Source organism: Paroedura picta, chromosome 9 (assembly GCF_049243985.1).
Source record: "Paroedura picta isolate Pp20150507F chromosome 9, Ppicta_v3.0, whole genome shotgun sequence".
In the NCBI taxonomy this organism is placed as follows: domain Eukaryota; kingdom Metazoa; phylum Chordata; class Lepidosauria; order Squamata; family Gekkonidae; genus Paroedura; species Paroedura picta.
The window spans coordinates 56,555,689-56,580,330 of NC_135377.1; the positions used below are offsets into that span (position 1 = coordinate 56,555,689).

The 24,642-nt window shown below is 44.3% G+C and overlaps 1 protein-coding gene across 1 annotated transcript; it reads right to left on the bottom strand.

The window, feature by feature from the left end:
• Positions 1-1,327: 1,327 nt before the first annotated feature.
• Positions 1,328-23,636, bottom strand: DIPK1C (divergent protein kinase domain 1C). Its single transcript, XM_077352901.1, has 4 exons — positions 23,131-23,636; positions 12,583-13,260; positions 2,950-3,114; positions 1,328-1,606 (listed from the first exon to the last, which is right to left on the bottom strand). The coding sequence occupies exons 1-4, from the start codon at positions 23,317-23,319 to the stop codon at positions 1,367-1,369; spliced, it is 1,272 nt and encodes a 423-aa protein (XP_077209016.1). The 5' UTR covers positions 23,320-23,636; the 3' UTR covers positions 1,328-1,366.
• Positions 23,637-24,642: the final 1,006 nt, after the last annotated feature.

The window sequence follows — 24,642 nt, forward strand, 5'->3', positions numbered from 1 at the left end:
CCAGTATCATTTTAAATATTTAAATATATATATTTAATCTACAGCTTTAAGAACCCTTACAGTGGCTAATCCTCCCCCCCCCCCATAGCCCGCTAAACAGTTGATCTGTGGATTGGAGCCTCTCCCAGGATTGGCTTGGGTGGGGCAGAGAGGGCTGGTTTGAGATCCTGGCCCAAGTAGACCGTGGGGAGAAGCTTATCTCCAGGAAGCAGCTGTTTGGTGAACTGTGAGGTATGATGGTTCAAACTGGACCTCCCTACATATTACAAACACACAAGACACAGCCCACCGGAATCTCACTTATAGCCCACTAGGATCTCAAGTGTTTCCCAAGTCCTACCCTCAGAGTGATTTATAATTGAGCTCCACTACCAAAGCAAGTAGAAGGGGACATACATGGGGGACATTTAAGTAAAAGCAGCATTACAATGCCGTAAACATATATTCAAAATATTATATCCTGGAAAACTCCAAGTTAGAACCCGGTGTAAAATTAAAATCTCTGTAACCATTCAGAAGGATTCAGAAACCACAGGTAAGAGACTGCAAAATTCTGGTCTTCACCTAGATAGCACATTTCAGGGCTTTAAAAACACAAACATGGGGTTTGCTCCAGTGGAGAAATGGCTTTGGTTCCGAATCCCTCACCATGAGTCATTTCCCCTAATCTTGGTGACCTGCAGTTGGGTTCATTTATAAAAACACTAAAGAACATCAGGTATGTACTCTAACCATCTACAGATATAGGTAAACTCCACAATTTAGGACCACAGTCTCCAGCTTATTATTATTAACTTCCAGGATCATTGGACTCAATGAGACAAAAAATGAAATTCTAAGAACATTTTCCTGGAAGGAAAGCTCCAATGTGTAGAATTCTGAGAAAATCCACTTAGGATTGCTCTCTAAATAATGCACTCTAAATTGTAACATTAGACACACTTGGTTAAAATCTGTCCTTCATTCATATGTCTAGGCTTTTTTTTTTCTAAAATCAACCCCGAATAAATCATTCACCCACCCCCTATTTTTTTTTAAACCTAGTCTTTAAAAAGTCTATTACTTTATCTCCAAAGCACTTTAGAAATTCAAATGCTTTTCTGCCCTTGGGTCAGACATTGGTTTGGATGGGTGCTGTTGCTTTTTGGATAAACAATATAATACAAACTATCAGTGGGGAGGAACAGCATGTGTTCAGGAACTAAGTAAAAACAGAGCCCAAAGCCAGTGATTTCACATTTCAGAGGACATCAGTAATATACACATTACATCTATAATTACAGTCTTCAAAAGCACAGCCAGTAAGTATAAACTAATGAAACTGATGTCGACAAAACAGATGTATTATTTATTGGATAGAAAATTATTAGTGAACCTGATGAGAGTAGCTTCCAGATTTCTGAAGCTCCATTTGACTGGCTCTAAGCAACTGGTATAATGTGGAAAGAGAAGTCAGAGAAGTCCTATGGAGAAGGGTAACATCATCATAACTTGGTTCTGCACAATCATGTACGGCCTTCTGCAACTGTAGTTGCAGGGGAAAGGAGACTGTAGATCCTCTGAAGTTCAGCGAGAACCAAGGGCGAAATATTTTGTCACAGATGACCTGTGAAAATGAAAACAAAAGTAACTTGCTATGAGATCTTTCTATTCCACCAAAGTTCTGATGTCGTACAGTAATGTAAATAGAAGCGGCCGTCCCATAGTCCAATCAAACATCCTTAACACGCCCGCGGCGCCATGGGCGCTGCTGACTAAATAATTCGTTAAGCCCTCGGGGGGAGGGCTTTGTCCGTGATGAGGAAGGGGCCTGATTGGCCCCTTCCTCCGGACAGACCATTGGCCAGGCCAATTCCCAGCCTGCTGAAGGAAGCAACTGTGAGCCGCGTGGTGCGCGGAGCGCCTCTCGCCGCTTCAGGCCGCCCACAAAGGGAACCCTCGGCAGCCACATGGAGCGCCTCTCGCCACGTCAGGCACCCGACAAATGGAGCCCCCGGCAGCTGCGCTCCGCGCGACTGCCGGGGGCTCCCTGGTCTAGCGCTCGCTGTATTTAGATACAGCGGGCTTGATTACTAGTTTACCATAATTAGCATTTGTCTAGTTTTCTGTTCATATAAAATAAAAGTTCACTGGCATCTAACCTTATTATGAGGTTTTCAAATCAAAAATGACTTCCTGAGATCCAGTGGAAAGAAAGAAAATCATTTGCTTTGTTTTAAGAAAGAGGCGAAGGGGCAAGAATTAAGCAATGAGGTCTGGGATAAATTAGGTGTGATTCTCTAGTAATGCATAATGGATGCTGAGAGAGCTCCGAGGTTCTACCAGCTCTCTCACATGGTGAAAACCAATAAAAGTGCAATAAATTAGGATAAAGAAACTAATTAAGGAAGAGGCAGTTTGAAGCATGGAAGAAGTAACCAACATCACAAAAGGGATATATATTATGATACAACATGTTGAGAACAGAATAAAAGTTTTAAAACTGGGAATCATCTTGGGTTATTAGAAATTATATTGAGTGAGGAAGTCCAAGTGTCACAGAAAATGCTTAATTATTTGATGAGTACTAATTCAACGTGGTCGTATTATATATCCCTTCTAAAGTTTTTGTTTGTACAACAGTGACTTTCAGATCTGCAACAATATGTCTAGGAAGATGTTCACCAACTGGTTTTTGAGTACTGCAATTTCTCATGTCAGATTCCAGAATCTAACATTTGTCTTTCAATAAATAGAATAAATAGTAGTAACAACATAGTTGTCATGCTGGATTAAGTAGTGCTCCATCTTAGAATTCTTCACACTGGCAATAGCCAGTTATATGCCATTACTACACCTAATAGTAAAGTGAATGAGCCCATCACAACTATCACAGAGTCACCTATTTTAAATTGTATGGTAAGTATGCTGCTATAACATCCAGTCATAAACAAAAAGCCTGTTGCTCACCTGAAGATTGTTATTGGCTCTCACTGCTCCACATTTTCTGCTTCTCAGGTCACACTTCGAAAAGCAATCAAAAAAATTACAGTCTTCGTCTCCTGTGCAGTTCTGCTCAAGGATGTCTCTCATTTTAGGCTCAAAGAAAGCCATATCTACATCTATAGCAACCACCTGCAATCAGAGGAAGACATCCAAGGTGACACATGTTGACGAATACAGCCACACAAATTGCCATTATTCAGTTCTCATTGCTTGTAAGCCTTGAGATTGCTGACCCAAGCAATCCCAGATAAAGGCAAAGGAAAATTAAAATTACAAGTGGAAGAGCTTTTGCTGCCTAGCTCAGCAGCACCAGTGCTGAAAATAGAAATGTAACAGTTGCAGCAATTTTTTGTGACAGGAATGGTTAAGTTCTTCACTGAGACTGCAAGTAGAAGCCAACCTCAGAACAATGTACTTTATAATTTACTACTGGTCTTTCAAGGAATAGTGGCCTCGAACAATAATGTCCACTTCTGCCTCCCTTGGTCTAAGAAACCTCACCCTTCAGGGACTCCTCCAATCTCAGGGGCACAAAAATAGTCCAACAGGAAGCTGAATCTAACAAAAGCTTCAATCTGCTCCCTTGTCCAAATTGTCACCTCATCTACTTGTCTCTCAAAACTGATCTTTCTACAAACCTGAAAAGTGTCTCAGGTTTGCAGGGGAAAATATGACGATTGGATATTTACTGTGAAAAGTCCTTCTCCTCTGAGGGGAAAAAGAGGACATCCTCTGGGTGATTTCCACTGTTCCATCAGGGAGGCAGGACTTACTCAAATTCTTCTTCCTCTTTGTGCTCGGTGGGAGTCACCCAAGCACAGTTCAGGAACTCCAACAGCTTCTATAACTTTACTATCACACTGTTAACTGTACCACATAATGTAACAAGAAGAAAAATAGCAAGAATTAGCAAAATATCACTGATAACTATGGCAGTATGGCAGACCCAAGTGATTGTTCATGCACTCATCTTCAAGATATGAAGACTGCCAAGAGGAGGGAAAGAGACTAGGAAATTCCTAGAGATTTCAGGGGAATGGAGGCTGGGGAAGGTGAGGTTTGAGAAATGGAGGGATCTTAGAGGGCTATACTGCCTCCAAAGCAGCCATTTCATCCAGGTGGAGCTGTATATCACAAAGAATCACAACTGGTCTCCAGATGACAGAGATTAGTTCTGGTGAATTATCTGAAAGAAGACCACTGCGAGGTAAAAACAACACCCTTATTAAAGTTCCAAAAGTAACAGCATCCTTTAAACAGCTACAGCTGCCAGCAAGACAAAAAGACAAAACTAAGAAAGAGGCATGGAACGTAATCAGTCTAAGTCAGGGTGGAGCTCCAACACCATCATGTACAGCAAGCCAAAGAGGACAATACACTACAAGTTTCTCTGAAGAAAATGACTGCTTTGAAGGGTGGGCTTTATGGCATTATACCCTGCTGAGCTTGCTGCATGAATCTTGCCCTCTGAAGGCTCCATCCCTAAATATATCCAAGGATTTCCCATGTTTGACCAATTGGGAGATATGTTTTAATTCCAGATCTCCAGCCCCCACCCTGAAACTAGCAACCCTAGAAGAGAAGGAAGCAGGAAAAGGGGAGTGACTATGGGGGAGTTTGGGAAAGGGAAAGAGGCAATAGTAGGAGGGGAAATTTCCCACAAGGCCGTGTGGGTTTCCTTTGTAGGTATACACAAAGGTATGTTGAAAAGTATTGCTCCGAGGGTTTCAGTTCAGACATGCATGGGTTTATTCTGAACAAAATGTGCTGAAACATGTATTTGTAATCAGAGGATGGCTGCAGACAAGTTCTCTCAATACCTGTCTTACGGTACCTAACAAAAATTGAAAATCATGTTAGTGATAAAGTTGCATTGGGGGATTTTTCTCCATCACAACAATGCACCTGCTCATTCTTTGAGGGCAGCAAGGACAGTACTATGATAATTTTGTTGGGAAACAATTGGGGTACCTAATAACCTTTGAGCCTCTTGTGGCGCAGAGTGGTAAGGCAGCGATATGCTGTCTGGAGCTGTCTGCCCATGAGGTTGGGAGTTCGATCCCAGCAGCCGGCTCAAGGTTGACTCAGCCTTCCATCCTTCCGAGGTCGGTAAAATGAGTACCCAGCTTGCTGGGGGGTAAATGGTCATGACTGGGGAAGGCACTGGCAAACCACCCCGTATTGAGTCTGCCATGAAAACGCTAGAGGGCGTCACCCCAAGGGTCAGACATGACTCGGTGCTTGCACAGGGGATACCTTTACCTTTACCTTTAATAACCTTTTACTCCCTATTAAACTTCATTGTCTACCTTACTCAGCTTGTCATATTCGTAGTAACTAAAAGAAATTGAAATCTAGCAGCATGTTAACTCCTGTTTTATATTTCTGCTATGGACTAAACATGGTTTATATTTGCAGATATATAAAGGGTACCTAAAGGACCACTTTCTCCACAGGAATTGGTTCATTGGTTTCTATCATCAGCAACAGATCATTGGCTTTCCCATTGTACCCCTGTCTTTAAAAGTAAAGCTGATGTCTACCAAAAGAGGGATTTTTCTGGAGTGGCACCCAAGCCATGGAACTCTCTCTTAAGGATGTCTGCTTGGCCCCTTCACTGCTAACATTAGGCAAAATTTGTTCTGTTATTTATTTCTTTTAGTGGTATTTACTTGCGGTTTCTACCCTGCTGCATGCCATTTTTTATTTATTGGATGGTTTTAGTGTTATATTTTTTTTATTTCTGTATTGTGTACATTTGCCAGGGAGGGCTGCTTTGTGTCAAAACAAGGGGTATATTCTCCAAAGCATAGGTAGATCCTTCATTTCTGGCTACTGTGACACCAGATTTTCTGGAGTTTTGCTTGATTCCAATAAAATATCAAACTTGGCGTCCTGTTTTCCTCTCCCGTGATGGCAACAATCCCTCTGCCACTTTTTAAATGTGCCTTGTCTTCTTTTGCTATAGTCTATTGGCTCAGGCATTTTCATCTCACAGTCAGTCTCCATGGTTGCAGATTTGTACCTATTCGTTCAGAACATCAGAATCATAAATCCTTTATTGCCATATAAGACTAACACAAATTATTTTAAATGGATGTCAACGTTGAATAATATGACAGAATGAATTCAAAGAACCCAATGGAAATAATAAACATGCCACAATTTATCACTCACACTTATCCTGGTGCAACTTCATGGCAAGTTGCAAAAATATAGCCATGTTTTCTGTTATTTCAGAGTTCTTATTATTCAAAAGGATAGAAATCTTTACAAGATCCGGAAGTTCCATCTGATTTAACAAAACGGGGCTTAGGTATTTCTTACAGATATCGCTAGTACATATTAATTTATAACAAGTGTGAATAAAGTTGACTTATACTGAATCAGAGCACTGGTCCATCAAGGTCAGGGCTGTCTGATCTGGCTATCAGCAGATCTCTAGAGCAGGGGTAGCCAAACTGCGGCCCTCCAGATGTCCATGGACTACAATTCCCATGAGCCCCTGCCAGCATTTGCTGGCAGGGTCTCATGGGAATTGTAGTTCATGGACATCTGGAGGGCCGCAGTTTGACTACTCCTACTCTAAAGCGTCAGGTAAATGTTGTTCACATCACCTACCGTTAGATCCTTTTAAATGACGCTTAAACCTGGGACCTTCTACTTGGCAAGCAGATACCACAGAGCCATGGTCCCTCCACTTTATAAAGTGAAACCACCCAGCCTGCTTTTTGTTGATGCCCAAATAAATCTCTTGGGTTTTCAACAGGTAGCTGCTGTCACTGTCTGATGCTCCCTTATGTTTAAACCTTAAACCCACTGAGGATGATCAGCGGAAAGACAGAAAACAGAAACAAGGCATAAACTCTGTCTTTTCCAGAGCGGGTACATTTAGAGTACTCCTTTTTCAAAAAAATGCTGATACCGTTATTAACGACATTTACTGGCTAAATCCATCCTCATTATGTAAATAACAAATTCCAAGCCATCAATACAACACTCTCTATTATAAGTGCACCTTTCACTTGGAAATTACAAAAAGATGAGGAGGGGGGATAAACAGCTTATGAACCACAGAGCTTTAACTGACGGTGTGAAAGTCCTCTTTAAATATCAAATGGCTTTCTCATTTTCCCTCAGAACTAGAGCAGTCGAAACACAATATATCGTTCCAAGTGTTGCTTTTAGGCTTCTTGGGAAGCTTAGAAGACTGACATACCCTGCAGCCTTTCACAAGTTCATGCAGGCAGTATCAGACTGCATCTGGTGTCTGACAGATTCTTCAGTTTGCTGTAACTTTTTAGAGATTTTTGTTTCTTTTTCTCAAAGACTATACATTTCTGTGGGGAAGCCATATTAATTGCTTACAACACAAACCAAAAAAGGAATAATGCGACACCTTAAAGACTAACAAATCACAAGTCCCTTGAACTGCACTGGTTACTTCCATGGTTCTAGGCCCCATTCAAGTGCTGGATATTACCTTTAAAGCCCTTTACCATCTGAGTATATATCTTATTTCTTGAACTCCCAGGGTATTGTGCATGGGATAGGGAAGGCAGAGAAAGTACTTTTCTCCCTTTCTCACAATACAAAACTCATGAGCACTCCAATTAATGAGTAGCAGGCTTAAATAGATAAAAAGAAGTACTTCAGCCAAAGAGGAATTAACACATGAAATTCACTGATGCAGAAAGTGGCGACAAAAGCATACATAGCTTCAAGTTGGGATTGGCTACACAAATGGAGAAGAGGTCCATTCACCACAATGTATAGAGGAAAGACTACATCTGGGGCAGTGATGCTCTGTATTCTTGGTGTTTGGGTGGCAACAGCAAGAGGGCTTCAGGAGTTCTGGCCCCACTGGTAGACTTCCGGACAGCACCTGAGTTTTGGCCACTGCATGACACAGAGTTGGACTGGATAGGCCATTGGCCATCTTATGTTATATATACCCATGTACCAGCTATACTCTTCAGACAGCCTTTTCCTGGTAGTACCTTCTCTGAATTGTTTGCATGGCAAGAATTAGGTCAGTGGCTTTTGCTGTGTTAGATCTAGACTTCTGGAATGGCCTACCATGGTTGAGGGAACATTTCCTTGCTGAATTAAAGAAGGCATGTAAGACAGATTTATTTCTGAGGGTGTCTGATGGAGCATAAACTGTTTTGATGGATCTGGCTACATTTGTAAACTGTGTGTTGTTTGTAAGTGGTTGAGGAAGAGTCATGTTATTTTAGTGGTTCTACAACTAGCTGTTGCACTGCTAGCTGTCTCAAATCCAAGGAGACATTTTAAATGAAGAAACTCTGCTTAACATGTACACAGTCTATATCTCTTGCATTTCATAGCCTTTTTATCCAGTATTTGAAATTAGTTTCCCTAAGACTGAGAATTTCCTTCTTGAATTACAGTTCATCAAAGCTTATACTTCAAAAACGTTAGTCTAAGTTGTTATGACACATTTTTCCTTAAGAGAATCCCTAAGTAGAATTATATACTTCTAGATCCATTTAAACCAATGAGTTTAGAAGGTTATAACCTTGCTGAAGTTAGCACTGTCCATCTACATGTTTTGTTTGCTATTAAGAGCATAAGAAAAGCCCAGTGACCTATCTAATACAGCATCCCAATGCATAGAGGCCAACTAGTTCCTCTGGATGGCCAACAACAGGGCATAGAGGCCCAGGCCTTCCTCTGAGTTGCATATTGATTCAGAGATTTGGTGCCTCTTAATATGGAGGTTTCCCTCAGTCATCATGGCTAGTAGCTGTTGATAGAATGATCTTCCATGAATCACAGGTTCTTTCTGTTCTATATACCTGATATTATGTAGTAGTTTTTGATATATAAGGTTTGTTGTATGATCCCTCTTTTTCTTTTGTATAATTGTCTTGATTTTTAAAATAAAAATATATTAAGAAAGGAGAGGGGGAGGAAATAGGTGCCTCAGTCTGTGTTCTATCTATAAGTAAAATAGATACCATGAAAATAATCTAAGTTTCTGGTACTCTCTACTTCAAAGGGAACCAACCCAAGTATACATGAGACTCTAGGTCTTGTGGAAGAGAATCAGCTTAATGTAGTGTTTAAGACCGGTAGCCTCTAATCAGGAGAGCCAGGTTTTTAAAATTACTATTACTATTACTATTATTCCCTGCCATTCCACTCCTCCACATACAGCCAGCTGGGTGACCTTGGGCTCATAACAGCACTGGTAAAGCTGTTGGAACTCTCAGCCTCACCTACCTCAACAAGGTGTTGGGAGAGGAAGGAAAGGCTATTGTAAGTCATTTTGAGACTCCTTCGAGTAGTGAAAAGCAGGCTATAAAACCAACCCCCCTTCTCACTGGACAGAAGAAGTGGGATGCAGGAGACAAAACAATGATGTTCCAGGCCAGTAGAAGAGACTCCAACACAGAGACATCAGGCAGGGCATCTTCAGTGGCGGAACTTTCCTTTGGAATGCCGTATACCCTTTAGGCTTCCCTGGCACCTACCATATTGTCTTATATGTGTCACTCTAAAGCATTTCTTTTTAGCCACGATTTTAACTAAATTGTTCTATCTTTCTTTGCTATTTTATGGTCTACTAGTCTGAAGACAGTTTTATGGATACTTCAAGCTGTTTTATATTCCTGATTTGTTTTTAATGCCTTATTTTGTTTTATATTAACAACTGATGATGGTCTTATGGTAGTGTTTTTACTTTAAGCTGCCTCAAGCACCACTCTGGAAAGAAGGCATAAAAATTTCCTTAACAAATCAATAACATCTGCCAAATATTGAAAATACAAAAGATGTGATAAAAATGGAATTTGGTATTTTATAGAACAAAATATGGATATTTAGACTTTAATTACTTATTCTAGTTGGGAAAAATAAGGATTTTCCCTCCTCAGTCTTTATAAGTATGACTAGGGGCCAAGCCTGTTGCATTCAGGAATACAACAGGTGCTAGATTAGGGGGGTAGAGTGAAAGAACTCTGCGAAAGCTTCCCCCTCCCTCCAGGACCTGGAAAGGCTGAAGGCAGCTGTTATGGAGGCACCAGCAGGGGCAGCTCTCATGCAGCAGGGATCTGCAGTCTCCACGCCTCAGAGGGAAGTGGAAGGAGGAGGGGGTGGTCAGGGGTGGGGGATGGAAGGTGGGCCGCTGACAGACAAGTAAGCCAGTTGGAGGAGGAGGCACTCAGGGGTGGGACAGCCATCCTGAGTGGATGTTAAGCGCTGAGTGGCCATGAGACACATTCTTCCTTCAAGGCCTTACCAGAAATATATAACGGAACGTTTATGCACTGGGAACTTCACTGCCCCACAGCTCCTGTGCAGGAGCACAAATAAGGGGCAGATGAGGTGCACCAGGCCAAATGCTCCCCCATGTGGGTGCAGGAATATGTGGGGCAACCTGCCATGACTAAAACTCCAGCTTGCAGCCTGGCATTGCGTAAATGGTCATGGAAAAGATAATGTAAGGAGGGGGGGGGTTAAATAAAATGGAGGAGTAAAATGGTGGTTATTAGTGGTTTTGTTGGCTCTGATTGGGCTTTGGCTCATATTCCTTAATTCACCAATACAATTATGCTTGTGCAGGCAGAAAAGACTCAGTGAGTACAAGAAGGAGGAGGTAACCTTCCTTCCACTTCTCCCTGTTACCACCATCCTAGGTGGCTTTTATCCACACAATTTCCACAGTTCCCATTATCACCTTATTTGGGACTAGGGTTGGGGAAGGAGGAAGTGGGGGGGGGATCCACCTCCACCATCTACTTCCATAGGTAATGCATAGGTTTCTGATAATAGTAAGAAAACTGATCCAGACAAATTGCATCCTCCTTCACTTAATAATACAAATTTTCTGGCTCTAATTATGCACCTGAATAAACATCAAAATAATTTGAAGACTATTTCTTACCCCTTTAAGGTGCTACATACTTAACTATTATATAACACTTCAAGTACAAGAAAATTTATGCACATACTTAATAAATACACAGTCTGTTAGAAGTTGTGTTAATTATCACAGGCTTCTTTCATTATGCAGGAATAAATTAATTTGCTTGAGGCTGCAATGATTACATGATTTGAAAACCTTTCCAAAAATCCTTACAAAAATTTCAGCTGAGATCAGTATATAAATAAGTTGGATTTGTATTTCACCTATTCACCAAAGGTTCAGAGTCAGCTGTAAGATGTCTTGAAAGAGAACAAAACACCTCATGCTTATCCAGTCTCAAAATCCACTGGTATTAAAATCCCTACTATCACTGCATGTAAACTTAATTCCCTAGTAAAAGGCCTTTCGAGTACAAAGATTTACAATATGTTCAGCACAAGCACAGGCGAAGGATTCAAGACCCCAAGAGAAGGAAGTTCTTTAATAATGAGTTCTACAACAAACCTTCTCTATATAACTCATTTGGATGTGGTGCACCAGAAATTTCTAGATGAAATCAGAGGGAAAAGACGAAGACCAAAGCCACTACATCCAGCTTGTTAGGTTACAACATGAAGACTTAAATCAGTTGTGCAATAGGAGTTTTGTGCCTCTTAGGGGCAAGCTGCCCCCTCTGAGCTACCGATAATTAAGATGGGGAGCTCCAACTCACCCCCCCCAATCATTTTTGTATCTTCAAACTGCCATGGATACAGTCCAGTTTCTGGTTTGAAGGCAAAGGGATGTGTTATGGTTACAGTCCCATGGATATATGCTTGGCCCCATTGCAAAAATCAATATTTCTTACACAAAGAAGCAATAATGGCTCCAGTGGGCAGTATGAAGAGTCCAAAACATCATAGAAGGGAAGGATGCTGCCTCCCGCACAGATCCTGGCTGCAAGCAAAGAAGAGCTGATGCATCTTGGTAAACTTCTGAAACAAAGCCCTCTTCCTATTCTCCAACAAACACAATGTGTTTGTTACAGAGCCTGTACTGTGTAGTGGTTAAAATGTCAGATTAGAATCAGGGGGAGCCAGGTTTGAATCCCCACCCTGCCAGGGAAACTTGCTGGCTGACCTTGGGCCAGCAGACACACACTCTCAGCCTAACCTTCTTTGCAAAATTGTTGTGAGGATAAAATGGATGAGAGGAAAAGATGTCATCTATTTTGGGTCCCCATTGGAAGTAAATAAGTAAACAGAAGATTGTTCCTTAGGAAATTACAAATTAAGGGTGTCTGTTGTGGGGAGAGGAAAGTGAAGGAGATTGTAAGCTGCTTTGAGACTCCTTCTGGTAGAGAAAAGCGGCATATAAGAACCAACAATTCTTCTTCCTTGCCAGCAAGGTAGGTACGTGACAAGCACTGGATGGCTGACCTCTGCTGATTTGGTTTACAAGACAACCTGTTTTTCGAGGTCAGTCACATCTGAAACAATTCTATAGAGACAAGCTGAAGGTTACTTGAGCTGTAAGACAGAGACACCTATGGTGATCCAGGATCACCTCTGCCAGCATTAGCTGCATCAGCTATCAAGACAAAAGCAACAGTGTGTAAGTTTACATGAGGAACTAAGGTGGCAGATGTGATGAGCAGAAAGTGGTCACAACATACCAGTCTTTCTGAGTAGCAGCATGACTTCCAGTTATGACATATGACTTACCGTCAGATCATTTCGGATAGCAAAATTTTCCGGTTTGATGTCACAAAGATGCAGCCGATGAGAAAAGTCATTGTCAAAGTGATTCACCATATCCAGGAAGCTGATGGCAATTTCAGTGATGGCCTTAGCTTTGCTTTTAATCCCAGAGAAGGAGGCGCCAACAGCATCTTCCACAGAAAAGAGTGTGTTGTGCCAAGCATGCCCAGCTGTCAAATACTCCACAGCATAGAAGTGCCCGCAAGAGCCAATGACTCTCAGGACATGTTTACTGAAGTCTTGCAAGACACTAAAATAAATATATTCTTCTTGTTGTAGTAAAGACCACATACTGGCCAACTGTGCTTTCCAGTGAGGGCCTCTCCCCCTAGTCCACAAGGGTCCCGTGTTATTACTAGGTAGTTCCAAGCCCAAAGCATTTTTTATCTCCAAAGCCACCATAAGAAACAGATCTGCCTCTGGAATGCTCTGTGATTCCATTTCTTCCAGGAAACCAAGATGCTGATAGCTGGAGAAGATTTCCATCTTGGATTTCAGGATCACTGGGCGTCCTCTCCAGTCAGCTTGGATGACCTTTTTGCCTTGGTCATAATAAAGGCAGCGCTTGTATATCAATTTCTGGGCCACGCACAAGTCTTCACAAAGATCACCTGTCAAAGCTCCTTTTCTATAGTCCAGACACTAAAGATACAGAAACAGAAATGAATAACAGATAGCAAAAGATGTCATTCCAAATCATGTAGGGTGGGGTAGAAAGGAGGAGGAGATCATTCTGAAGCCCGCTCCTATAAAAAGGGTTTTCCACTTTCATGTGTCTCATAGCAAGGAATGTCTGTCAAGATTGCACATTCCTTACTTAATGTTCGATTTCCTGCAGAACTGTCAGAGCCAAGGAAATTTTGGCTAACTAGTTTAGACCTGATGGTTTTTAAGACAGAGAGCTCAAAATGTCCACAAAGACCTAAGAAATCATGGCTCACAGGTTTCATCCCAGTGTTTTGACTTTGCATCTAGGTTCTGGGTCCTAGTTATTTACTTAAATATACCACCTTGGTCTTTTCTCTGACACTATGCAGAAATGTACAATTTACAAAGGCCCAAAATCTGGTGTCTCATTTATTTAAGCTTAGTAATTTTACTTCACATCCATGTGGTCAAAGATCTAAATTAACATGCTAAGAACAAGTGTAAACAAAAATCCTTTTTGCCACATATAAAAATAGCTTGCAAAAAAAACCCCAACAGGAATGCATGCTTCTGCTGAAAAGCAGTGAGGCATATACCATGTAAGCAGTGGGAAAGCATTTGCAACAACATGGTCACCCTACAGAGAAGGGGATTACTATAAGGTCATGGGAATTCCTCTGTAAGATCAATCGAAACACATGGGAAATTCATGACCACATTGACATCAGGGACAAAATCCTGTTAATTTAACCAAGCCCAATTCACAGCAGACAGTTTTCAAGTTAAATGTGGATTGTAGTCTAAATTTTAGTAGAATGATACCAAGCTGGAAATATGAAAGGTTAAAAACCTAATTTTTAAAACAGCTTATGTCTGTTTTGCAGGGTCAAAACAATCTGACCTCCCATGATAAAAAGCATGGAAAGCAAAAAGCACAGAAAGGCTCTATCAAATACATATAAGTATATTCATACTACTTGGGCGTTTACAACTCATGACTGAAAAATCTAAGAAGAAACTGCAGCCCTGTGATTATGTGGTCATCTCAAATGCATGAAAGAAATCAAAGGATTTCCCCTGTCGGTCCCTTCCTCCACCCATAATTGTTTCCAGCCCTCTGTTTCTAGCAGTAGGCAATCTGCATAACTATGAGTCCATTCAGACCTTCCAGAAGTGCAGCTGCAGTATCTATTCTGGGCCAATCTATGGAGAGGACAAGGGTTAGGGGGAAGGTCTTCGCTGATGTGCAAAACTAAATAGCCAAAAGATGGCTTGATACCAATTCCTCCCGTTCCCCTTCCAGCATTGGGATATTTATTTCTGCCGGCCAACCATTTCCTACATTATGTTCATTCAGGCCTCAAGAGAAACGTTGGGCTCCAGGAAACGAGCATCATAGACTTCCTCCAGCCAGCTTCTATTATTTTGGCTGAGGGTCTTGTAAAGCAAGAAATGAAGGAGAGAACTTTTCGCAGTTTTTCAATAATAACATATGATAAAGTTAAAACAATTCATTAAAATTTAAAATGAAATGAAAAACAGATGGAGGAAACAAGCAAATATCAGCAACCAACTGTCCCAGTTATAAAGCGCATTCAGTCCTTCCGGAGCTAGAGTATGGTCAGGGGTGTCTTACAGATAGGAAGGGCCCCCCAAAGATGGTAACTAGCCCAAATCAAAAGCCTGACGAAGAGCTGTGTCTTGCAAGCCTTGCAGAATTGTGCTAGCCAGGGCCTGGATCTGGTCCAGGAACTAATTCCACAAGGTGGGGGCCAGGACAGAGAATGTCCTAGCCTGGTTGAGGTCAGATGTACTTCCCTGGGGCCAGGGACCCCCATTCTTAAAGACTATCTCTTCAATATGCCCTTCTATGCCAGCTGCAGTCTTCAAGCTGATACCTGCTAGCTGCTCCCCAGCTTAGGGTGGCCTGCTGGGCATCAACCACAGACCATGCTCTTTCTACTCCCTTTATGGAACTGGCACCCTGAGGAACTCTGGGGGCACTGTCTCTGCATGGATTTAGGAAGGTATGCCAAGGCTACCCAATTTATTAGCGCTTTTCATGAGGTATAGGCTGCAGGCAAGGGGGGGGCGTTATTTCAGGTTTTACTGTATTTTTAAAATCCAGTTTGTAAGATATTTTGGGCCATGGGAAAAGGTGGGGAATAAATACATCAATAAGCAAAGAAAAAGAAGAGGTCCATCTGGGCTCCAGAGAGATGCCCAAGTTTCTAGGTTCCAGCACTAGCTTTCCCAACCAACTTGTGAAGCATTCAGGAGACAGCTGAAATATGAAAGTATAGTTAGCAAATTAATTTTTAAAAATGTGCATCCCATTTCCAAAACCTTAATATAAAAGCATGCTATTGGTTGTAAGGTCAAAAGATAAGTGCTGCAGAGGAACTATTAAGTATCCTGGTCTTGTATCTCAGATCATTAGGTTTATTCGGCAACCTTCTGTTTCCAATATTTGCAGGAACGTATAAACAAGTGCTTCCTCTTCATTTCCCCCCAAATGCTTTGCAAAGTTTATATATCATAGCTAAGGAAAATCAATCAAACACACTTCCAAAGTATTGTAAATCGTGATGCATGGCCCTAGATTATTCCAAAACCAACCATACATCATTGACTGTTCCCCAAAATCACTGAAGTCTCCTGTGGTGATCAAAGGTTATGACTAAAGCAAAAGGACATAAGGGAAAAACCCACTACTTTAAAGTCTTTAAAAAAACTGCTTATACAAACGTCTGTGTAGACACTCAGAAATTAGATTTAAAGAGAAATGCTAATTTTGTTTGAAGCAATTCACTGATGAAATAGTATGACACAACAGATTTAAATACATTTCAGGTTCTCTGGTTTGGCATGACCAGTAAGGTAATGCCGCTTAATCATTTTGGTAAGATTTGATGCTCTGTTGCTTCTATTTTATCACTCGGTGCTTTCTAAATATAAATTTAAGGGCTGTAAATCTCTTAAATGTCATTTAAAATTTCACACATTTAATCTGCTCAAGTGATTTGAGTACTGGACTGTAAATATACTTACACATTTTGCCATTGAGGAACTCAAGAATTACTTAACTGTGACTATCTGGATTTAAGACACAATCCTATAATTTAGGATACAATCCTGTAATTCATAAACTACTTATGAGCTGCAATTAAGCCCTAGGCCACCATAATTCAGATGCATGCGGACGTATGCCAGTGTTTCTGGAGATAGGCTGGTATAGAGCCCTACTGAGCTAAGAGAAAGGTGGCTCCAGGGCTTTCTTCAGGCATCGGGACTTCGACAGGCCCACATAGCCCACCATTTAAGAAGTGGCTGTTACTTATCAACTGGTGACATCTAACTCTAAATCTCTGGTCTTCCCAAGGATTTTTTAAACACAATGAGGGATTCCCTAAACCCTGCAGCATCTCACCCTTGGCAGGAATTTGGGAGTGGTCCTGAATGCTTCCCTGTCTACAGAGGCCCAGGTCATGGGAATAGCATGCACAGTGTTTTTCCATCTACGCCAGGCGAAGCTACTAGCGCCCTACCTGTCCTCAGACTGCTTAGACACAGTTATCCATGCAACAGTCACCACCAAATTATATTTCTGTAACTCACTCTATGCGGGCCTACCCTTGTCCTTGACCCGGACATTGCAGTAGTGCAAAATGCGGCTGCAAGGGTCCTCGCTGGGACATCTTGGAGGACCCATACCCAGCGGGTGCTGAGGCAGCTGCATTGGTTGCCAGTTGTGGCTTGGATCAAGTTCATGGTTCTGGTGTTAACTTTTAAGGCCATCAGCATACCTGCACACCACCTATTTCCTTGTGCCCCCCACAGGGCCTTGAACTCTGTAGGCCTGAATATGTTGGAGGTCTGTGGCCCGAGGGAGGTTTGCCAGGGCTAGGGTCCTCTTGGTCCTGGCCCCTACCTGACTGGTATTGTCTGGGCATCCCTCACTTTGTCTACCTATCTATAGGGAATGGGTCACTAGGGCAGGATTCAAACTCTCTCCTGCCACACTCCCCAAATGATGGCAGTTACAGAGCTTCTACTGGGCATTTGTAGCTGAGGCTTCCATATTTCTTATATTTCTTCCTGTGCTGTATTGTGCGTGGAAACAGAGTGAAACGGGATAGGCATGAATGCATATGTGTGTATTGGTTGGCTGCTTCCATGTGCACCTGACACTGGAAAGTAGCTGGGCATGCCAGACTATGGCCATCTTGCTATGGACACCTGTACAGTTGCTGTGTTCCCAGCTCCTTGGATTTGAGATCTTTTGGGGCCTTTCCCCCCTCTACAGAGAGAAGATATTAGCAAGGTATGTTAGCACCTCATTTTGGATTAGTCAACCTGCCACCGTCATATGTTTAGGATTTAGCCACCAGTCATTTCCTGGACCATAAGACCGAACTGGCTTATCTACCTCGTGCATAAGATTGTAAATAGCCTTTCTGTTTCTGGAATCCAAGTTAGGACACAGGCCAAAGGGGGGGAAGGCAAATGTTGTTTCCGAAGCTATGTCAGACACCTCTGGATTATTTTGGCATTCTGGCAAGCTCTGGAGGAAATGGAAAAAATTCAGTAATTCAGAGATATCCAAGCTTCACGGCTGCCTGTCAGAAAAAAAGGATTCCGTTCGCTTGCTATTTCCAAGAAGCTGGCAAGGCCACTGCAGGCACACCATTTGTCTTAGTTTATTATGCAGAACGCAGGAAAATTTATAGTCATCAATAGCTTGCTACCATAATAGATTATTTAATTTCCATTAAGGTTTCTTTCCCACTTAAGCAAAAGCCATTTAAAAATAAAGGAGTGTAGGTTTTTACCTAACCCTTTCAGCGCCATCTGCCAAATGCTTCTTTTCTGGGATTTTTAAAAACTGGCATCATCAAATCAAAAAATATGTATAATAAACAGAATTTTTTGTGTTAGTCTCAGCGAAACCAGTTAATATTCATCTAGCTGAATTTGTTCCTACTGAAGAAGTGCAAAGCAGATACACGTTTCACTGGCGTGCCAAAGACTAGGTGCCTGGGCAGGGGTTGCGCAGATATCAAGGGAGTTGGCACTATGCAAATCCAAAGGCCGATGGGTGAGTTCTTTTTGCCAAGCCAGCCTCACGTTTCAATCAGCCCCAATCTATGGCACAGTAGGAGATGTTGTTCATCAAGTCTCCCCCTTGCCCCCAATGCTATTTAGTAGATGCTTGGGCAGATGATGATACTATAAAGCAGGGATTCCCAACCAGGGGTCAGTGGGCCCCTGGGAGTTCATGAGAATGCCAGAGGGGGTCCACGGCCTTTCCCCTCCTGCCTTAATGGACTCCGCCACAAGCCAGGGAACTGGCTGCTGCCATCACTCCCCTTCTCCCTCCCAAGCATGAGTTCTCTCATGGTTTCTCCCCCTGAGGGGGTCTACCTGTTACTGCTGGTGGTGATGTCACTGCCAGTGGGTGAGGTCAGCTGACATCATTTCGAGAGTTCCTCAAAGCCTGAAAAATTACTGCAGGGGCTGATCTGCTGTCAAAAGGTTGGAAAAAGCTGTTATGAAGCATGGGAAATGCTGGCCTTGGTACTGTATGATTCTACCTTTCCACCACATACCCTCTCCAAGGCAGCGAGCAATTCAATTCGGATCCATCTTTAAACCGCCCGTGGCGCCACGGGCGCCACGGACTATATAAAGCGTTAAGGGGTCCTAAGGCGGGATGTGTCCGTGATGAGGAAGGGTCCGGATAGGACCCTTCCTCAGGACAGACAATCGGAGGGACCAATTGGCAGGCGCGCAGCGCCTGCCAATTGGTCCCTCCGATTCCCAGGCCCAGCAACTGCGAGCCGCGCACAGCGCGGCTCGCAGTTGCTCCGACACGTCCGGCTGGCCGCAAGGGAGTCCCCGGCAGCCGCGCTCTGCGTGGGTGCCGGGGGCTCCCTGCCCGGCGGCCTGACACGGCGAGAGGCGCTTTGCGCCTCTCGCCGCATCAGGCCGCCGCCCGAAGGAGTCCCCGGCAGCCGCGCTCCGCGTGGCTGCTGAGGGCTCCCTGCCTGGCGGCCTGACGCAGCCGGCAGTACCCCGTTGTTGCTGAGTATCCCGACGCAGCTGCCCGCGTGGCCCATGGCATATTCCACCTGATAGAGGCGGTGTTCTGGGGAGAAGATCGTTGTTCTGGAATCATCTCTTCGGGACATGTTGCTTGTAGGCGACTCTGTGCTGCCTCCCGCCTCCGTCCGCCTGCTTCCAAAATGGCCGCCGCGCCTGCGCCCTCGCCTTGACGCGGAGCCGCTCTGCCCTCCGCCTCTATGGCGCGTCAGCCCGCCAGGCGCATCAGGCCGCCAGTTGCGCCGAGCGCGGCTGCCGGGGACTCCCTGCCCGCCAAATGACCGCCGCCCGGGAGAGGCCCCGCCGCCCGACGGGCCTCCTACGATCTGGTACGTGCCTAGAGCCCGCTGTATTACTCATACAGCGGGCTTGATTACTAGTATAAAATAATGCACTTTGTACATGTTCTATAAATTATCCATAAAGATAGTTGCAGAGGGTAGTTATGGCAGCCTGAAGCAGAATCATCAGATTCGACTCCAGCAGCACCTTAGAGGCAAACAAGATTTTCAGGGCATAAGCTTTCGAGAGTCATAAAACTTGACGGCACATGCTATATCTCAATATATCACAGACAAGGGAGAACAAACCTTTCTTCAGCTAGTCTAAAAGAATAAATCCTCTTTCCTTTTCTTCTTAACCACAGTGACAAAGCGCAGGATATGGTGTGCAGATGTTCTAGGTGACCAACATAACCTCCACCCAACTGCCTTGAAAATCCACTAGAAACTACAAAAGGGCCTTTTTCAGTCTGCCTTTCCGTGTGTTTTATCAATTAGACCTTGCAGCTGAATACTTTGTCTTCTTTAATTGACAGTAACTGCTGCCTAGAAGGTGTAAAACACAGCCATGGTGGCAAACGCTTTTCAAGCAGTCGCCCAATTCCCTTAATCAGCAGCCTGGCTTCTCCTTTGCTTCTCCTTTAAAAAAAAAATACCGCAAAACTCCATCAGCATGGACTACCCCTCTTCTAGCGTCTCCCTTTGCCAGCACTTTCACAAATCTCCTATTCATGACACTGAGCATTCACCCTTTCCCACCAGCCTCCACTCAAAGGGCTGATCCTCTACAATCCAGGAGTGAGCTAAAAGTAATTCTCTAGCTTTGATGTGGCCCAGCTCAGGAGGAAAAGGAATGGCATGGCATGATGCACTGTCATGCACTGTATTGTGACTGCAGTACAATACCCATATACAGCAGTGATTTTAAAAGATTTCCTTTACTTTTAGGCATTATTTTAATTCCTGAGCACTGAAATCCCAAAGAATATAGGAGTAATCTGTTTTGCTTTTTCAGGGTGTTGTGCTGTCGCTTTCTAGTGTTTCCCTGATTTTCCTCCCCTCCCTGCAAAGCAATGAAGATGGGCACAGGTACTCCTGATATCCCCCCACCACCACCACTCTCACCCACTATCATTTTCCTAGTGATGGCAGACATAGTGGTAAAATATGTAGATTCCAAAGCGCCTCAGTCACTCTTAGGTTTGATAAGGCACGATCACCCCGTTCTTAATTGTTTTGGGAAAGTTCCGAAGTTGTCAAGTAATGCTGTGGCACTTTCCTGCACATGTCGCAGGGATAGATTCAAATGAGTAGCCGTGTTGGTCTGAAGTAGCACAATAAAATCAGAGTCCAGTAGCACCTTTGAGACCAACAAAGATTCATTCAAGGCGTGAGCAATAAATCTTTGTTGGTCTCAAAGGTGCTACTGGACTCTGATTTTAGTATGTCACAGGGAAACAGAGTTTCAGAGCACTATTATTTATTTATCGTATGGCATGGGTGTAATATAGTCATGAGATCCTAAGGTTGTTCAGGGGTGCCTGCCTCTGTGTCGTGACCCTTGGAGGTCACCCTTCCAAGTGCTAACCAGGGCCAAGCCAGCTTAGCTTCTGTGATCTGAAGGGATCAGATTTGTGCTGCGGATCATGAGGTGTGTGTATTTTTCAGTTACGGAAATTTCTGAGAATTCCTTTACAAAAAAAGTTTGCTTTTTTGCTTTGTAGATAACAGTCTTCCATTTTCTTCACTCTTTGGCACAGCATTCCAGAAAGTTCTCAGTCTCTTACATGCCAACCTGGCTCTCCTATTCACGCCCACTCTGGAAATGCCGTAAGTCATTTGGATAGATGGAGTGGTACTGAATGGAGGCCATGTTGACATAGAACTAGACTTTTCCTGCCCTTATGTCTCTTGGTGTTGAAACTCAAATACTTTGGCTACCTCATGAGAAGGAAGGACTCCCTGGAGAAGAGCCTAATGCTGGGAGCGATTGAGGGCAAAAGAAGAAGGGGACGACAGAGAATGAGGTGGCTGGATGGAGCCACTGAAGCAGTTGGTGCGAGCTTAAATGGACTCTGGAGAATGGTAGAGGACAGGAAGGCATGGATGATCATTGTCCATGGGGTCGCAATGGGTCAGACACGACTTCGTAACTAACAACAACAACAACAACAACAACTAGTTTCTTGGTGTTCTCATCACCTTGCTATTGTATGTTCAGTTCTTGGTACCTCAGAAGCAATGGAAATCGTTATAACTGATACTGTGAACGTCAACAATGGCTGGGAAATGTGTTGTTGTCAGTTAATCAATGACTTGAATACTTTGATTTAGTGCTATTAGCATACCTATGTTGAGAAGAATTGACTTTTATATCCTGCTTTTCACTACCCAAAGGAGTTTCAAAACAGCTTACAATCACCTTCCCTTCCTCCTTGTAGGGTAAGCGGGATAGAGTTCTGAGAGAACCATGATTGGTCCAAGGTCATCCAGCAGGTTTCAGGTGAAGGAGTGAGGAATCAAACCCAGTTTTCCAAATTAGAGTCCGCCACCCTTTAATCAATGCACAACTTTTGTTGTTTGGCGTTAATGTACAATTACTCCAGTAGTAGACTATCCTTCTGTTACCAGGCAATGGACCTGCAGGTTCTAATTTTGTCCACACCACAATCCTGAGGTAGGCTAGAATGCAAGACAGACTTTGGCTTAAGGGTTTCTGGTGAATTTCACTGGCTGAGCAAGAACTAAAGACTGCCCAGCCCACACTACACCAGGTAATGTCAGACACCGACTGTTCTCTCCAGAATATCCTTGTGCACCTGTTCCCCACTGATGCCCTTTCCGGTCTTTCTCAGAGCCTGAACTGATGCCACTGATCTATAGCAATCAAACTGCAACATGTCCAACGGGGAACGGCTTTCTTAAGCAGAAAAAGGGAAAAAGTCATGACTCACGTTATTCCCCACACCTCTCCTTTTACAAAGCAGTCACCAGACAGCCCCTCAGAGAAAGGAGAATTTAATAATGCAAAATTCCTTCGAAAAGCCTTTCGACAAAGTTCTTCAATGCCCTCCCCAAACCCAAATATTTTGGGTCCGTTCATATCACCCTCTGCCTCGATCAATGCAATACGTGCTCCTACCAATGCCTGTTTCCTCAAAAGTAACCTGTGCACCCAACCAAGACCCCGTGCGCCTTTGCTCGAAGGGGTTCCCGCAGCGCAAGAGAGCCTCCTCCCCGGGGGTCCCCGCAGGGCCCTGCGAACTGACCTCCCGTGGCCCTTCCCCCGGAGGGACGCTACACGCTCTCAAGCCACCACGGAGCAGCACCACGGAGGCAACCCCGACGATGCCGACGAGCCCCGCGGGAGCAAAGTTGAGGCCGGGTCCCGGGGGCCCCAAGTGGCCCTCTCCGGCAGGCAGCGTCCCCCGCAGCCCCGCGCCCTCCCCGCGCCTCGCCTGATGCCGCGGAGGCCACCTACCAGCCGGGCCAAGATGCGATGGCTCTGCTCGTCGGTGCAGCGTCCCGAGAAGAAGCCGCGGCGCGCCAGCAGCAAGACGAAGACGCCCCCTACCGCCGAGGCCAGAGCCCCGAGCAGGAGCAGGGCGGCGGGGCAGCGCCTCCCCAGCCGCGCTCGCAGCAGGCGCCGCAAGGCGGGCATCCCCCGCATGGCCAGCCGCTCCCGCCTGCCGGGGCTCCCGCGTTAGCCCATCCCGGGGCGGCGGGAGACGGGCGAGCCTCCGGGTCCCTCGGCCGCGGCAGCGACACGCTCGGGGCGCAACAGCGGCGGCGGCAGCCCAAGTCTTCAGCGCGCCTGCTGAGCCTCGCAGCGCTCGCGGCGGCCAGGCAAAAAGTCAATGGGGAAGAGCGTCACGCTCCCCGCCCGCGCCTTGCGCCGCCTGAGAGCCCCTCTCTCGCGCATCAGCGCGCCCAGGCAGACGGGGCTTTGGGGGGCCAGCGCTGCCTTTTGAAATGAAGCCACGTAGTTCCGCCTCCCCCCCTTTTTTCCCCCTCCCCCTGCAGCCAGCCAGCCAGCAGCCAGCCAGCCCTCCGCTTGGGCAGTTATGGGCAGCTCCCCTCCGCCCCCGACCCAACAAACTTTCACAGCCAAGGAGAACGGGGGCGGGGGGGGGAAGAGAAGAAAAAGAAGAAAGAGCCAGTCGTTAGTTGTTTTGGGTGGCTGATTGACACTTTGAAAGAGACAGCCAGCAAGGCTTTGCCGATGAGTTTATTTTACTGGAGAGATACCCACTCTACACTTGGAGACCAAATATGCCGCCCAATCAGCATGCTGCACTGTGTTTAAATAACTACCAAATAATGCTGCACAACCACAGATTTTAATATTTTACTTGTTATATCACCTTCCGCCAGAAGTCTGATACATTTTTATTAGGATGAGACCAGCTCAAAATTTCACAGATTAGGGAGCTGGCAAGTTTTCAAGTTCTTCAGAACTCCTCTTCAGACTGGAGGTTAAACAGCACACTTCTCTGCCTGCAGCTCCCTAGAGCCTGTAGGTAGACCAGAAGAAATACTAAGCATGCTTAATTAAATTAAGCCCTTCATAAGACAGCCCAAAGGCTGCTGGGATGAAGACACAATGGCTGCTCACACACTAACCAGAAGATGGGTAATGTGGACAGCAGAAGTAAAGAACAGCATATATTAGCAAAGCTGGAGGGTTTTTTTTCCTCAGAGGAGATGCATCTTTGTTAGTTATCATAGAGACCTTAACAAGTATGAATGGCTACAAGTTCTTTGGAAGAGAATTGCTTGGCCCTTGGCCAGGGGCATGCCACTCTGCCCAGCAAATGCAGAAGGAATTGAAGAGATTTTTGGACAATAGACATTTGACATGATTGAAACAAACCGAAATGGCAAATGACGTGGTACACAACACCCTTAGTGTCTTTTGAGAACACTGTCAGTGTAGGTTTACACATTTCAAATGAAATTGATTTGAATTACTAACTTGAGAAATGAAAACAAA